Consider the following 18,091-nt stretch of genomic DNA (forward strand, 5'->3'; position numbering starts at 1 on the left):
ACTTTGTCACCAAGGATTTTCCAGAGATTTTCAGTTGGGATTAGATCAGGACTCTGGCTCAGCCATTTCATGATTTCAATGTTTTCAGCTTCAAGGAACTACTTCCCTTGTTTTGCAGTGTAAAGGGATCACTGTCCTGCATTAAATCTATACTCCTTTCAGCACTGAACTGGCAAGCAATTCCAGCTGCAGTGTTGAGCCGATTCCCCATTGAGAGTCTCCATATTAACCTGTCCTCTTATGCATTTGTTATACTGTTTGAGGACGACCAGTCTTTCGTGGGGACTTGAATTGGTGTCATTGTAAAACTGGAATGACCAACTTCTCTTGCAATGAATGAAAGGTTCATCTCTTTGGCCTTCATCTGAACTGGTCTTCAAGCTGTTTCAGAGGCACCCATAATGACATAATTCTTCCACTTCCTCTCCAAACATCATTCCTTTTGCTCCTTGTTTTCATTGTACCTTATTCTGTCATATGACCATTTGACTTTTTTCTATTGCTCTATTCTAATCCTCTTTTCTGATCAGACCAGTTTACCCCCACTATTTCTGTTGAGCAGTAATCTTAACAGACAGTAGAGGTAATGGCAGTGAGCACAGAAAGCTCTGGGATTACTGGGCTTCTCTTATGCCAACAAATTTCAGGATTCAAGAAAATGCTGTGCATTAGGAGTTTACGTAACAAGTCATGTATGCATGCATGCATAACATAATGACACAGACTAACATGATGACAGTGTAATACAACTTTATATTCAGCCCTTATATAAAACACATGTGGATTATCATCCATGTACAGTACATCTGCAATAAAAGAAGGACACGGCTGCATTGAAGACCATTTAAGGTAAACTTTTTTGTTGTTTTTGAGAAAGAAAGAAATAAATGTAAATAATATAGAGATTATTTCGATGCACTACATCTTGATTTTTGTTCATTATATTGAATTATAAATTAGTGAAGATGTTTTTTGATCATGCATCTGTAACATGCAGATTTAAAAAAATTAATTCAGAGGGAAAAATCCAAGTAGAATAATAACAAGAAGCAGGTCAGCCATTTGCAGCCATGCACAGAAACTTGTTTTGTCTGGTTCTGTTTAAGAAGCTGGATTTGATGTATTTCTCTCTCACTCTTGCTCTCCCTCGGCCACTTACACACTCATGCGTTTATTCTCTGACATGCTCCCTCCCTCTGTATCGTTCAATCATTCAGAAGCTGGTGACTGACAGTGAGAAAGGGCTGTTCTTGCTCTGAATCAAATAACAGGAGGAAAGAAGTGTTGGCTGACATAAGCACCATAAAGCAGAATAAAACAGTTGAGGACTGCCCTTCCTCCACTCCTGCCTGTGGACAGAGGAGCTGAGAACAGGTGAGGGAATATTTGTGTTACAAACTTTAGTTACAGTGCTCTGAACTGTTTCTTCTTCTTACACAACGCTGTATACATTTATAGAATAAATATTTAAGCACAGGCTCGCTGTAGTATTATCTTACCACAAAATGTTAGTGACACTCTACAAAAAGGTTTCATTTGTTAACATGAACTAAAAAATGAACAATCATTATACAACATTTATTATTCTAACGTCTTAATCATTTACTAATACATTTTTAAACTTTTTTCAAAAGTTGTATTTGTTAACATTTATTAATGCACTGTGAGCACAGTATTTTTAATAACTAACACTGACACATATTAAATGTTAAATTGCTCACTGCTTGTTCATGTTAGTTAATACATTAATGTTAAAAAATATGACCTTTTTGTAAAGTGTTACCAGATTGTATATTAAATATTTATAACTAATCTATATATATATATATATATATATATATATATATATAGTCTCAGAAGAATATATTGGATTATAAACCGTATTCAGAATAAATAACTGTATTTGATGGCCTGTTGAGAAATGTTGGTGTTTTATTCAGTAGTTGCAGAGTTTAGTTTAAGTAATGTTAATTGTGTCACAATATCACATTATGTTAAATATGTGAACATTTTTAGAGACACACAGAATACTCAGAGAAAAAGCTGTCAGATATGAGTCTGGGGCCGGCGTGCATTTTCCTGAGAGGAGCTAAAAACATTGTAAGTCTATTGGATTTTATCTAGTCTTTTATTTATTTTGTTTTAGTCCTGTACTCTGGCACTGGCCGATACCGATCACACCACTACATTACAAAATCCCACAATTCCAAGTTCTAATACAGTTGATTTTTACCTGAAGTTCCTCAATGATCTAAGCATCTTTTTTATTTTTTATTTATACACTAAACAGTTGCTGAACTCATCCAAAAACAATCAGCTAATACTCATCTAGAGTTATGCTAGTGGATATAAGAGATTAACGAGCGACTGCAGAAAATATAATGATATTTATCTGATAGAACGATTTTAAAAGATATCAACAACAGATGGTTGCTTACATAAACTTTATATAAAGGTTATGCTCAGTTCTACTCAATAGAAAAAAAATGTAAAAACTGATGCATGTATACAAAGGAACCCTAACTGTAGCTGTTTTACAGGCGCGTCCACTCAGTGACGAGGAGATAGACGGTAAGATGTTTGTTTTACTGTGTTTACCCTAAAAATTAAATACAAATTAAATGACATTTCTGTCTTAAAATCAACAATCAAAACAGATATAATATTTAATTTTAACAGAGCAACTGATCATTTATTGTAAATTAAATTATTATTTATTTTGTATATATTAACCTACACTTTTCTGGTTCATTTATATAACCAGATTAACCTTACAGAATAAGATGCAATGCCAGCTGCCAATGCAACTAACTGAAATCAACAATCAGAGTGTCCCACTGAAACTGCAGCTATTTTCTCATCTTTTTTAATTTGATGCAACATCTGTTGAAAAAAGCGACATTACCATTAATTCAAGTGAAAAGCTGAACTGAAGTATCAACAACGAATCAACTCGAGCCGCATGATTTGAGAATGATGTTGGAATTTTCCAAATCTTGCAGGCTACCATCTGTACAAAGTCACATGATCAAAGTCAGACTTACTTATTTGATTAGTGACCTAGATATAGTGAAGAATCTAAAAATTCAAGCTTAAACTCTAAAAATTTCAGCTTGAAAGTTTCTGAAATAATAAAAAAAAGATATATTTTTAGGTTCAAATGAAAAAAATAAATCCCAGATTTTTGATGTATTTGTACAGTTATTACGCTGGTAATTGAATGTTGTTGTATGTGTTTCAGAGCTGCGCGAGGCATTTGCTGAGTTTGATAAGGATAAGGACGGTCTGATCAGCTGTAAAGATCTGGGCAACCTGATGAGGACCATGGGCTACATGCCCACTGAGATGGAACTGATTGAACTTAGCCAGAACATCAACATGAACCGTTAGACATCTTATGTCTCTCTCACATATACGTGCTAGCAGCTGTTTTGTGATTTGATGCTCCAAACAGTGTATTATGTGCTGATGTCTGTTCATCACTCTGGCTGAAACACTGTAGATTATTCTCTTAATCCATGGAGGTTTCATTTACTTATTGATCATGTGGATCTTTTTTCCTAATCTTTATTCTCTATCTGCCTCTTTTTCAGTTGGAGGAAGTGTAGACTTCCAGGATTTTGTTGACCTCATGACCCCGAAGCTGCAGGCAGAAACAGCTGGAATGATCGGACTAAAAGAGTTAAAAGATGCTTTTAGAGAGGTCAGAAAATGTTCCTTTTTCTTTCGATTTCAAAAATATTTTTCAAATAGAAAAAAATGTGATCTTTGAATGTCATTTTCTGTAGTTTGATATGGATGGTGACGGCTCTATCACCATCGAAGAACTGAAGCATGCCATGCTAAAACTGCTTGGTGAAAATCCAAACAGGAAGGAAATAGAAGCCGTGGTCCGAGAAGCAGACAACAATGGAGATGGGACCGTTGATTTTGAGGGTAACATTCATATTTAATCAAATAATGTAGATGGCATACTTTTGTCATTATCGTGTACCTCATTTTGTTCCAAACCTGTATGAGTGTCTTTCATTTGCTGAACACAGAAGACGACCCGTAGCCATTGACTTCACATTTTTCTGTCTACTGTGGAAGTCAATGGCTACCGGCAACTGTTTGGTTCCCAGTCTGTTCTAGTATAGCACTACCACACATCTGTAATACAAACAGATCTACAGTACCTTTCCAAATGTGGAAATGCATGGAAAGGGATCTTTAGATACCATCCTGCCAGACTGAATGTATCAGAATCCATTGCCTAGATTAATATTTTGGCTGGGTCTCTCTTGGAAAATAAGTAATATTGATAATATTTAATCTAAAATGGTTCTCAATCCAAAATGGTTGAGAACCAAAGATATCAATAATGCATTTTAAGCAGTCACTGTTGCTGCTTAACATCTGATGGACTGGATATTTAGACATAAGCTCACAGTATATCAACTTTGGTATTTTTTTATCTTGCTCATTTAGAGTTTGTCAAAATGATGTCGAAAAATTGAGAAAACAACCGAGACACTAAAGAAGACCTGAAACTCACTCCAAAGAAGAAAAATCTGCATCAGAGACAGAGTCAGACAGCCAACAAAATCACTGGCGACAGTACTATGCATATGGGAACATTATTTTATACCATTTTGTTTGTGTATTTTTATCTTACTCTTTGAGTGCCACTTTGTTTTGCTTCACTGTTACATGACCTTAAACACTGAATCCTCCTTAAACTGTGTAAATGATAATTTTGGCATATTTCAGTATTATTTAACAATATTTCGGTGTATGTCTGATATATATGTTCAGAATTGGATTGTGTCTTTCATTGGACATGCAATCTTGACCTTTTGGCATAAAACCAAGTTTAAAAACTCTCTCAGACTGTCATTAATTTTGCATTAGTTCAAATTCAAGTTCAAGTCTGCTTTATTGTCAATTTCCACATGTACAGTACATACACACAGAGAATCGAAGTTGCGTTACTCTCAGACCCCGGTGCATACAGATAACATTAACATTAAAGCCTAAAAAATCTAGATCAAATATAAAATGTAGATACAACTATACAATAAGGGAATGTAAAAAAAGGCTTATAATAAAATTAAAAATAAAGTTAAATAAAGCAGCGCAAGGCAAATGACAGATATAGTGCAAATCAATGAAGTGAACAACAGTGCAGATAAAAGTTTTTTAGTGCAAAAGAAATCCCTTATTAAAAATATCTTATTAAGTCTGATTAAAGTGACAAGTGACAAAGAGCTCAAGAGCAGTTATTTTATTTAACTGACTAATGAGGTAGTGGAATGATATCAGTTCCATGCCGAATGAGGTAGTGAGCAGACCAATGCTGCACAAAGTGACTGGTGCATGTCATCATATAATTAGTGTGTGTGTGTGTGTGTGGGGGGGGGGGGGGTTCATAATTCAGTGGTGCCTGGGGCAGAAGAGGGGAGGGGGGGCAAGTTCGGGAGGGAGTTCAGCTTCCTGACAGCCTGGTGGATGAAGCTGTCCTTCAGTCTGCTGGTCCTGATGGTCCTGATGATCCTCCCTGATGGTAGCAGGCTGAAGAAGCTGTGTGATGGGTGAATGGGATCACCTGTGATGCAAAGGGCTTTGCGGGTGAGATGTGTTTCATAAATGTCCTGGAGGGAGGGGAGAGAGACACCAATGATCTTCTCAGCTGCTCTCACTATGCGTTGCAGAGTCTTTCGGCAGGACGCATTGCAGGCGCCATACCACACAGTGATGCAGCTCGTCGTGATGCTCTCGATGGTGCCTCTGTAAAAGGTATACATGATGTGGGCCGGGGCTCTGGCTCTCCTCAGTTTGCGGAGGAAGTAGAGACGCTGTTGTGATTTCATGGCCAGTGCTGCGGTGTTTTCAGTCCAGGAGAGGTCCTCTGTGATGTACACACAGGAACTTGGTGCTGCTCACTCTCTCCACAGTCGCACCATTGATGGTCAGAGGAATGTGCTGAGTGTGTGCTCTCCTGAAATCTACAACAATCTCCTTTGTCTTCTCCACGTTCAGAGAGAGATTGTTGTCACTGCACCACCTTGGCCAGGCGGCTCACCTCACTCCTTTAGTTTGTCTCATCTTTGTTGCTAATGAGACCCACCACAGTCGTGTCATCTGCAAACTTAATAAAGAGGTTGCAGTTGTGTGATGGTGTGCAGTCATGGGTCAGCAGAGTGAAGAGGAGGGGGCTCAGCACACATCCTTGGGGGGCCCCAGTGTTCAATGTGATGGTGTTGGATGTGTTGCTGCCGACCTGTACTGCTTGAGGTCTTCCAGTCAGAAAGTCCAACAGCCAGTTGCACAGCGAAGTGTTGAACCCCAGCTGAATCAGTTTGTAAATGAGTTGTTGAGGGATGATTGTGTTGAATGCTGAACTAAAGTCTATGAACAGCATTCTGACACATGAGTCCTTTTTGTCCAGATGTGTGAGTGCTGAGTGGAGGGTAGTGGCGATGGCATCATCGGTCAACCGGTTAGACCGATATGCAAACTGGAAGGGGTCCAGGGAAGGGGGGAGGGCAGACTTGATGTGGTGCATGACTAGCCGTTCAAAGCACTTCATGAGGATAGGGGTAAGTGCAACAGGACAGTAGTCATTGAAGCAGGATGGAGATGGCTTCTTCGGAACTGGAATGATGGTGGTAGTTTTGAAACATGTGGGAACAACAGCCTGACTCAGTGAGATGTTGAAAATGTCTGTGAAGACATCAGTGAGTTCTGCTGCACAGTATTTCAGTACACACCCAGGGATGTTGTCAGGACCCGGAGCTTTGCGTGCATTGATCCTGCTGAAGGATCTCCTCACGCTGTCTGAGGTCAGCATCATCAGTGGTACTGTTTTGTTGCTCAAAGTGAGCGAAGAAGATGTTCAGCTCGTTCAGCAGAGAGATGTTGTTGTCACAGGTCCGTGGTGGGGGCTTGTAGTCTGTAATGGTCTGTATTCCCTGCCACAGGTTCCTAGTGTCTCTGCTGTCATTGAATTGATGAGCTATCCTCCTGGAGTGCTGTCTCTTAGCCTCTCTGATGCCACGGAACAGGTTGGCCCTAGCTGTTCTCAGGCCCACCTCATCTCCAGCTCTGAAGGCAGCGTTCCGTGTCTTCAGGAGTCTGTAGACCTCCCCTGTCATCCATGGCTTCTGGTTGGCCCGGACAGTGATGGTTTTTGTGACCGTTACATCATCAATACACTTGTTTATGTAGGCAGTGACAGTCTCTGAGTACTCCTGGAGGTCAGTGGTGTTATTGCATGTGGCAGCCTGCTTAAACATGTCCCAGTCAGTTGTGTTGAAGCAGTCTTGAAGAACCTCTGATGATCCTTCTGGCCACACTTTAATCTGTTTGTAAACTGGTTTCGCGGCTTTAATGAGTGGTCTGTATGCAGGCATTAGCATGACAGTGATGTGGTCTGAGGCTCCGAGGTGGGGGAGGGGGAGGGCTTTGTAAGCTCCTCTCTGTGTGGTGTAAACAAAGTGCAAAATGTTATTACCTCGTGTTGGAAAGTTAATGTGTTGGTGTATTTTTGGAAACACACTCTTTAGGTCAGCATGGTTGAAATCCCCAGCTATGATGAGAAAAGCATCGGGGTGTGCTGTCTGCTGCTCACTGATGTGCTGATACAGTTCATGTAGTGCGTCTTTCCTGTTGCTGATTATGTTGAACAGGGGAATGTACACCGAAATGAGCAGTATAGCAGTATATTCACTCGGCAGACAGAACAGCCGACACTTAATAATCATAAACTCCACCGGGGTGAGCAGTGTTTGCAGATCACAACAGTATCGTGGCACCACGCGTCATTGATGTAAACACAAAGCCCGACGCCGCGGGTTTTTTCCTCCCACGACGAGAGCTCTGTCCGCTCGATAGCACGTCAGCTGGTCGAGCTGAATAGCGCTGTCTGGAACGCTGTTGCTGAGCCATGTTTCCGTGAACACAAAAACACAACAGTCTCTTACAGTCATCTGAGTTGAGCGTAGTAATCGAATGTAGTCCAGTTTATTGTCTAACGAGCATACGTTAGCCAGTACGATGGTGGGGATAGATGGCTTGTGTGGGTTAGCCGTTAGCCTAGCCCGGATACCTCCGCGCTTACCCATCTGTGGCGCCTCCGCTGTGGGCGAGATGCAGTAGTGGGGGTCGGTGATGGTGAAGGCCTACGTAGCAGACCGAGATCCCGCAGCTGTTCTGCGTGCGCGGAGTTTAACTGTAAAAATGCGGTTCTGCCGACATCGAGCAGAAACTCGCGACTGTATTTGCGCTTACAGACAGGTAGACGCGACGACGACGTACAAAAACACTGCGACTCACAAGACAAAAAACACGAAAACACCGTTCTGTCGGGACAGAGAGAAGCCGCTGCGTGTGGACGCCGCCATCTTGGTTTCCATTAGTATGCGTGTATGAGCTGATATTACTGTAATTTGATCATCTAGGTTTAAGTTAAGCTCATCAGTGAAAATGACAAATAACATGAGGGGATGACAGGGCCACATATGCTCTAATTGCTGTAGTGCAGCAGTGTGTCTGTACATATTCACATATAGACATTTTTAAGAGAAAACACATTACATGGGTAAATATTATGAAAGAAATAGTCTGCAATAATCTATCATTTCCCCATGCAAGATCAATCAACATTTACATATATTCATTTAGCGGCAACTTTTTATCAAAGCTACTTACAAATAAGAGTAATACAAACAGATATGTGATTAATTAAAAAAAGGTAACACTTTAATTTAGGCACCTATTCTCACTATTAACTAGTTGCTTATTATCATGCCTATTATTAACATATTGGCTGTTTATCAGCACTTATAAAGCACATGACCATATTCTACAGCCCTAAACCTACCCAATACATAAGTGAGTACACCCCTCACATTTTTGTAAATATTTTATTATATCTTTCCATGTGACAACACTGAAGAAATGACACTTTGCTACAATGTAAAGTAGTGAGTGTACAGCTTGTATAACAGTGTATATTTGCCGTCCCCTCAAAATAACCCAACACACAGCCATTAATGTCTAAACCGCTGGCCACAAAAGTGAGTACACCCCAAGTGAAAATGTCCAAATTGGGCCCAATTAGCCATTTTCTCTCCCTGGTGTCATGTGATTTGTTAGTGTTACAAGGTCTCAGGTGTGAATGGGAAACAGATGTGTCCATAGACGTTGAGTGCACGTGCTCAGCATCATATCCAGATGTTGTGTTTGGGAAACAGACACATGTGTAGTGCCAGCATTGCTGCAGAGGTTTTAGGGGTTGGGGGGGGTCAGCCTGTCACAGTGACCAGATCATATGCCGCACACTGCATCAAATTGGTCTGCCTGGCTGTCGTCCAAGAAGGAAGCCTCTTCTAAAGACGATGCACAAGAAAGCCCGCGAACAGTTGGCTGAAGATAAGAAGACTAAGGCGGCAACCAGGTGAGGAGTCCAAAGACAAGTGTGTCTTGCCTACAGTCAAGCATGGTGGTGGGAGTGTCATGGTCTGGGCCTGCATGAGTGCTGCCGGCACTGGAGCTACATGTACTGTGACGTACTGAAGCAGAGCATGATCCCCTCCCTTCAGAGACTGGGCCACAGGACAGTATTCCAACATGATAATGACCCCAAACACACCTCCAAGATGACCACTGCCTTGCTAAAGAAACTGATGGATGGGCCAACGGGGAAGTAGTGGCCTAATGGTTAGAGAGTCGGACTCCCAATCGAAAGGTTGTGAGTTCGAGTCCCGGGCCAGCAGGAATTGTGGGTGGGGGGAGTGCATGTACAGTTCTCTCTCCACCCTCAATACCACGACTTAGGTGCCCTTGAGCAAGGCATCGAACCCCCAACTGCTCCCCGGGCGCCGCAGCATAAATGGCTGCCCACTGCTCCGGGTGTGTGCTCACAGTGTGTGTGTGTTCCCTGCTCTGTGTGTGTGCATTTCGGATGGGTTAAATGCAGAGCACAAATTCTGAGTATGGGTCACCATACTTGGCTGAATGTCACTTCACTTATTAAGCATTTCTCCAGACCTAAACCCTATTGAGCATCTGTGGGGCATCCTCAAATGGAAGGTCAGAAGAAGAGCAAGGTCGTCATGGAGGAGTGGAAGAGGACTGAGGGTTAAAGGCCTGTTCACACCAAGCACGATAACTATAAAGATAATGATAAAGATATAGTTCTAAAAATCGTTCTCAATATTAAAGGTCCCATGACATGGATTATTTCCTTTTCTTTAAATGCTTTTTAATGTTTCCTTACTTATTTTGTTAGTATGATTTTTAAATTTAAAATTTAGAAATAAAAAGCATTTTTATATCCTGATATTTGCCCTCTGGCTTGAATGCTCTGTTTGAAGGGGCGTGTCTGCTGTGAGACTCCGAGTAAACGACAACTGTTGTGATTGGCTGACACCTTTGCATTTGAAATGCATATTAGGCTACATGTGGAACCCCTCTCGAATATATATATATATATATATATATATATATATATATATATATTATTACAGCTGGCGAGATTAACGAATCGTGGATTTGTTGATTATATAATTATTTTTTCGATCTTTTCCCATCACATGAAAGGCTGCATTGATGAGCATTGAGTAGATCGAGTCTGTTTATCGCGTGAATGCAGTCGTCTCGTCATTATTGCAACACGTTTTCTCTCACAAAATGCTTTCACCACAACTAACAGCAAACACATGAATACAGTAAGAGCTCCGTTGTGCAGCATCATAGCGTCATTCATTGTAACGGCAGTTTGGGCAAGAGTGCAGATATACTCGCCATGTGTGACAGCTCCGAAAAAAAGGGAGCGTTCTTTGATCGCTCTCTGTAGTTAAATCACAATTTAAATAACAGATTTGTTTCATGCTACTAAGAGAAACAACGTGAAGTTGATCGTTGTCTCTGGCTTGATTCACTGATGCATAAACAGTATTAAACGATTTAGAAAGAAAGTCTGTGTGAACTTGAATAATTAGCTAACGTTACACATCAGAAATCACTGATCACAGATCAGGCATTAATAAACACTGTTACTCACTGTTTGTGCCGGTGCTGTCGAATCCATATCATAAAAGTCTGTTTGTAACGCCTGTCCTGACCACAGTCTATGGTCCTGACATTGCGACTGAATTATATGTAAATATTTGGGCGGGCAAAGCAGAGAAAGGGGAGGTAACAATTCTCCTTGCAACGTCACAAAGAGGAGATTCCAGATCAGCCCGTTTGAGCTTCCATTTTCTCAAAGGCAGAGAAAGATAGCAAAATATCTATTTACACCGATTAAAATTTCTAGAAACTTGGGGACCATATACAGGCTAGGGGAACTCATATTAATGTTAAAAAACCTCAGAAAGTGAAATTTTCATGTCATAGGACCTTTAAAGAATAGCATAGTCCACACTACAACTATAACGATAAAGGCATAGAGAAACGGTATCGTTGGAATCATTTTCAGAACGATTTTTTTCCAGCTGATGAACGATATAAACATTGACATCCAACCAGAATCCATCCTGCTGTAACGAGCTCGAGGATTTAAAGCGGCAGACGCGTGTGTTGAGTTATTTTGAGGGGACAGCAAATTTTGTTATAAAAGCTGTACACTGTACACTGTACTTTACATTGTAGCAAAGTGTTATTTCTTAAGTGTTTTCACATAAAAAGATATAAAATATTTACAAAAATGTGAGGGGTGTACTGTGAGATTCTGTACATGAACTTAACAACTACCCTACTATTAATAAGCAACAAATTAGTTTCTTGAGGTAAAAGTATTTAATACTTCGTTAATAGCAAGAACTGGACCTTGATATACATGAAAAACAATATATATATGATTTTTCTGTACATTTATGCCATATACACAGTCACCACTGATAAGCTACTCCTAAATATAATGTAGAAACTTACATTTTCTGTGAAACTGTTTTGCAACAATTTGTATCTTGAAAAGTGCTATACATTAAGGGAGAATTTAAAGTGAAAGTGACATACTTTCACGTGACCCATACTCAGAATTTGTGCATTGCATTTAACCCTTCCAAAGTGCACAGTGTGAACACACACCCAGAGCAGTGGGCAGCCATTTATGCTGCGGCGTAAAGGAGTCAAAGGGTTCGGAGTCAAACTCTCTAACCACAAGGCCACTGCCCCACTTTTTTTTTTTAAAGAATACACACACACACACACACACACACACACACATATACAGTACAGACCAAAGGTTTGGACACACCTTCTCATTCAAAGAGTTTTCTTTCACACTGAAGGCATCAAAAATATGAATTAACACATGTGGAATTATATACATAACAAAAAAGTGTGAAACAACTGAAAATATGTCATATTGTAGGTTCTTCAAAGTAGCCACCTTTTGCTTTGATTACTGCTTTGCACACTCTTGGCATTCTCTTGATGAGCTTCAAGAGGTAGTCACCTGAAATGGTCTTCCAACAGTCTTGAAGGAGTTCCCAGAGATGCTTAGCACTTGTTGGCCCTTTTGCCTTCTGTCTGCGGTCCAGCTCACCCCTAAACCATCTCGATTGGGTTCAGGTCCGGTGACTGTGGAGGCCATGTCATCTGGCGCAGCACCCCATCACTCTCCTTCTTGGTCAAATAGCCCTTGATGCCTTCAGTGTGACTCTACAACTTTCATAGTCATGAAAATAAAGAAAACTCTTTGAATGAGAAGGTGTGTCCAAACTTTTGGTCTGTACTGTATATACACACTCACCTACAGGATTATTAGGAACACCTTTTCAATATCTCATTAATTCAATTATCTAATCAACCAATCACATGCCAGTTGCTTCAATGCATTTAGGTGTGGTCCTGGTCAAGACAAACTCCTGAACTCCAAACTGAATGTCAGAATGAGAAAGAAAGGTGATTTAAGCAATTTTGAGCGTGGCATGGTTGTTGGTGCCAAACGGGCCGGTCTGAGTATTTCAAAATCTGCTCAGTTACTGGGATTTTCACGCACAACCATTTCTAGGGTTTACAAAGAATGGTGTGAAAAGGGAAAAACATCCAGTAAGTGGCCGTCCTGTGGGTGAAAATGCCTTGTTGATGCCAGAGGTCAGAGGAGAATGGGCCGACTGATTCAAGCTGATAGAAGAGCAACTTTGACTGAAATAACCACTCGTTACAACTGAGGTATGCAGCAAAGCATTTGTGAAGCCACAACACGCACAACCTTGAGGCGGATGGGCTGCAACAGCAGGAGTTCCCACCGGGTACCACTCATCTCCACTACAAATAGGAAAAAGAGGCTACAATTTGCACGGGCTCACCAAAATTGGACAGATGAAGACTGGAAAAATGTTCCCTTGTCTGATGAGTCTCGATTTCTATTGAGACATTCAGATGGTAGAGTCAGAATTTGGCGTAAACAGAATGAGAACATGGATCCATCATGCCTTGTTCCCACTGTGCAGGCTGCTGCTGGTGGTGGTGTAATGGTGTGGGGGATGTTTTCTTGGCACACTTTAGGCCCCTTAGTGCCAATTGGGCATGGTTTAAATGCCACGGCCTACCTGAGCATTGTTTCTGACCATGTCCATCCCTTTATGACCACCATGTACCCATCCTCTGATGGCTACTTCCAGCAGGATAATGCACCATGTCACAAAGCTCGAATCATTTCAAATTGGTTTCTTGAACATGACAATGAGTTCACTGTACTAAAATGGCCCCCACAGTCACCAGATCTCAACCCAACAGAGCATCTTTGGGATGTGGTGGAACGGGAGCTTCGTGCTGTGGATGTGCATCCCACAAATCTCCATCAACTGCAAGATACTGTCTTATCAATATTGGCCAACATTTCTAAAGAATGCTTTCAGCTCCTTGTTGAATCAATGCCACGTAGAATTAAGGCAGTTCTGAAGGCGAAAGGGGGTCAAACACAGTATTAGTATGGTGTTCCTAATAATCCTTTAGGTGAGTGTATGTATGTGTGTCTGTGTCTGTGTGTCTGTGTGTGTCTGTGTGTGTCTGCGTGTGTGTGTGTGTGTGTGTGTGTGTGTGTGTGTGTGTGTGTGTGTGTGTGTGTGTGTGTGTGTGTGTGTGTGTGTGTGTGTGTGTGTGTGGATAAAAATAGGCTATATGTATATGAATGGATGCTATTTAATAAATAAAACATTTATCATAAATAATAATCTTGTTTTTTAATCAAATGATTTTATTTTAATATAGTTTTTTGTTATGTGAAGATAATTTACCCAAAAACTTATTTATTTTTTCTTATGTGGAACACACACACAAAATAAATTTCTGAGATATATTATGAGAATAATGATGATCCATCAGTTTGATGCAAAGTGTAAAGTTTAAAATAAAAAGTGAAACATCTGTTTAAGTGGACTTCTACACAAAAGAGCATTCTGCATTAGACCAATAATCTCAACACTGACACAGATTATTGGCGCTTGTACATTGACCTATGGCCTGAAAATGGCATTAAAGGTAGAGACCACTGAAACAATATATAATAATAAATATAATCAAATCCTACAGTCCACAAATCCTTTTAACCTCGTCTGCAGATCCCGCATTTCCACAACCTCCATAGCAAATCTGCTCAGCTCACGCTTCTCTAGCTGATCTGCTAAGCCTGTGCTGCTGTTAAAACATCTGCTCCATGTTGAACCTCTGTGTATGAGTATACCTTATCTTAACTATCCAAAACCTTGCACTCTTTAAATACAGCAAACAACAAATATCATCTGAACGGGAATTAAACTCATCTATTGTTCCTGATTTAGGCAGGCAGATAAACCTCTGTGCCAGATGTGCTGAAAGACCTTGCTAAGCCATTAATAACATCCAGTCTGTCTCCGATCTGTTTCTCTTGAAGCGCAACTGATAGAAATGCATACACATGCACAGACATACACAGGATTACATCATAACCAGTGCTTTTGTTCCAGGGTTCCTAGTAAATCATATAGCTTAGAAGGCTTATTTGCTCTGATGTGATTATTTTAATGTTTATGAACAAGGTATTTAGGATTATGTATGGCTGTAGTATCCATGGAGTCATAAAGATTATAGCATTAATGTTATTATCTGACATAAAATAAATTAGAAATATTCATGCATTATTTCTAGGTCACTAATCAAATAAGCATAATAAATCTATCTATCTATATATTTAGTAAATAAATCTATTACATTGCAAAATAATGCATACAATTTTTTACATTTGCAAATAAAATTTTAAACCAGTAGATTTTTTTGGAACTCATTATACGTTTAATTTTTATACTTTTAATTTTTATTTTTATTTTTTTTTATTTAGTTTTATATTTTAATATCTTTTTTGTGGGTCTACAGAGAAAATTGTGGTTCAGGTCAGTTATTAAAAAAAAAAAAAGGTCCAATTCTCACTATTAACTAGCATGAAAATTAATATTGGCTGTTTATAGTAATTATAAAGCACACATTAATGCCTTATTCTGCATGGGCATATTTTAGATTCTTAAATCCTGCCCTATACCTAAACTTATACTAACTATTAAGATACAGAAAATTAGGAGTTTATTACATATATAACATGTCACCCTTATTAATATTTCCTATCAAATCACATAATGAAAGCCAAACCATAGTCCAAAATATTTTCATTTAGGAAACACCAGGACTTCAAACAACAGCATGTATTTCAGAGTAAGTCACTGCATAAAGCAATATCAAATACATCTAAAATTAATAAGTGGGTCCTATGATAACAGATGATAAACATTAGGTCACCCTGGCTGGAGCAGACACGGAGTCAGAGCATGTCCGTAAAGATAAATTACATAACGCTGACCTGTTTTCTAATTTATTTATTTGTATTATTTAATCCCACTATATAGGCATTTTTGCCTCTGACGCTACATAATCTCCCATTTATCCATCACACCCTCCTTCTGTCTTCCTCTCATTGTGTGCATTTAATCCAGTATTTAAAGCAGGATGTTTTCTGTTCTTAAACTGCTTAAAATTTTTATGAAGGTTTGTGTTCTGCTTAATCTCTACACCATGAGCACGCTAAACAAAAATTGCGCTAAATAGCAGTGAAAAGTGTTTCACTGCACTGCACGGGGAATTTCAAATTATATGTTATATAGCAAATATCTTTCAAGGTGTTATGCAGAACCGTAAGAGGAACCTCATTCTCCTCCTTAGATTTCAGATATGTAACTCCACTCTCATATGTTTGCTATAAATGGGAATTTACCAAAGTGGACCCTTTCCACAAGACTGTGATGATGTGTTTCAATGGTCATCAGCATCATAAATCCTCGAACGCTTTTCATAAATATATATTTATAATTTTTTTTTATGCATGTACATTTATAACACTACACTTTGTGTTATATCAACAAAGGCTTTTCGCCGAAACCTTGATAAAATAAAGAAGCTTTTTTGCAAGTGAGTGTGCGATTGTATGTCCTCTCTACGCAAAAAAAGGGATGGTATTATTCAACATTGTTCTCTCTTCTGACTGGCGTTATCAGTCTCTAAATGTTTTTCCTTTAGATTGTCGTGAAGTTGTGAAAACACTATAGTGGAGTTTTTTTTTTGCTATTTGAGCAAATGGAGATGCAAAAAATACTTTTGTGATACTCTCCTTACTGTTCTCAAAGTTTCCCCAACTATGATGACTTCCGCTGCTGAGAAACACGAAAATGTGAAAAAAGGTCTATGGCATAAGCTGTTTTGAATCACTTTTATGCTTTTCTGAGGTCTTGGATGGAGGCGCTGGAATATTTCCTAATACGGGGGCAAAAAAAGTTGAGAACCATGTTATCTTTCTTTTTATTCTTTATCCAGTTAAACTAAGAGACTGAGAGTAAGAGATCCTTTAAAGAACTGTACAGGGGCTTCATGGGTTCTTTGTTGGGGGTAACGCGAGTTACGTAATCAGATTACTTTTTCAAGTTACTAGTAAAGTAACGCACTACTTTTTAATTTAAAGAAAATATCTGAGCCAGTTACTTTGTTTTTCCATTTATTGACCGACAAGTCTCCTGTCCCCATAGCGGGAGAAATCAGAAGTGCAGAAGCGTTGTGTGCGCTGTGTGAACATGATGTAGCCTAGTTCTAGACTAAATGTGATTGTGCATTAACTCATCCCACTCACAAAAAAAAAAAAAAAGAATTAAAACAGTTAAATGCAAACTCAAAATATGATGCAAACCTACAATAATTGAATAAGTGAAATAACACAAATGTATCTAATCACATTTTATTAATTAATGTCTTTACTGCTGACCTTGATGATGCAGATCAACCAAACTAATAAGCAAAGCTTTGTTTTTTATTGCTGAAGAGTGTTGAACTTTCTTCTCCTGTGTTCTACTCTACAGACGTGAATTTACTTTTCCTTCAGCCTGAGGTTTATTCATTACACTTTTTGGTGCGAAAGGGCTTTACATTTGCTATAAATAGAATGTATTATATAAAAAACAATCAAGCTCTGCTCATATTTAAAAAGTAACATTAAAGTAATGCAAAAGTAACGTAACGCGTTACTTTCCGTAAAAATACTTTTTTTAGGGAGTAACGCAATATTGTAATGCATTCATTTTAAAAGTAACTTTCCCCAACACTGGATGTGATAGCACATCAACCACCCCAAAAGAACCACTTGTGTGTGTGTGAAGACTTCAGTCACAATTTGATAATAAATATAGTTTTGTTTCTAAAAATAAAAAATGGGGGGGGGGGTCCTCTTTATTCTTACTTAAACTACTTACCAATTTTTACGATGCTGGAACCTTTCACAAAACGAAGAACTGTGATTGCCTTTGAAATCAATCCTAAACCCACTGGTGATATTTGCCACCCAACAGACTCCTACTTGATTTTCTTGCCTAGCCTGAATTGGATTAACGTTCAAAACATTTATAACATTAACAAACTTTACTGCTAAATCCCTGACAGATACCGTTTGTTTTGATCAACTTACATAGACATCTTCTGCTTTCAGCCTTCACATTACCAAACACGATTACATTTTTCTAAATAAGTATTGCCGTAGTTTGTCGTTCAGCTTACCTGTGTAAGTCACCATATTGTGTGAAAGAGATAT

The 18,091-nt window shown here is 39.2% G+C and overlaps 1 protein-coding gene across 1 annotated transcript; it reads left to right on the top strand.

Annotated features, from left to right (window-relative positions):
- Positions 1–1,124: 1,124 nt before the first annotated feature.
- On the top strand, positions 1,125–4,865 carry LOC132115316 (calcium-binding protein 5-like). The gene is made up of 7 exons (XM_059523753.1): positions 1,125–1,374; positions 2,017–2,100; positions 2,541–2,571; positions 3,242–3,385; positions 3,594–3,703; positions 3,789–3,936; positions 4,471–4,865. The coding sequence occupies exons 2-7, from the start codon at positions 2,053–2,055 to the stop codon at positions 4,497–4,499; spliced, it is 510 nt and encodes a 169-aa protein (XP_059379736.1). The 5' UTR covers positions 1,125–1,374; positions 2,017–2,052; the 3' UTR covers positions 4,500–4,865.
- Positions 4,866–18,091: the final 13,226 nt, after the last annotated feature.

Source organism: Carassius carassius, chromosome 1 (assembly GCF_963082965.1).
Source record: "Carassius carassius chromosome 1, fCarCar2.1, whole genome shotgun sequence".
In the NCBI taxonomy this organism is placed as follows: domain Eukaryota; kingdom Metazoa; phylum Chordata; class Actinopteri; order Cypriniformes; family Cyprinidae; genus Carassius; species Carassius carassius.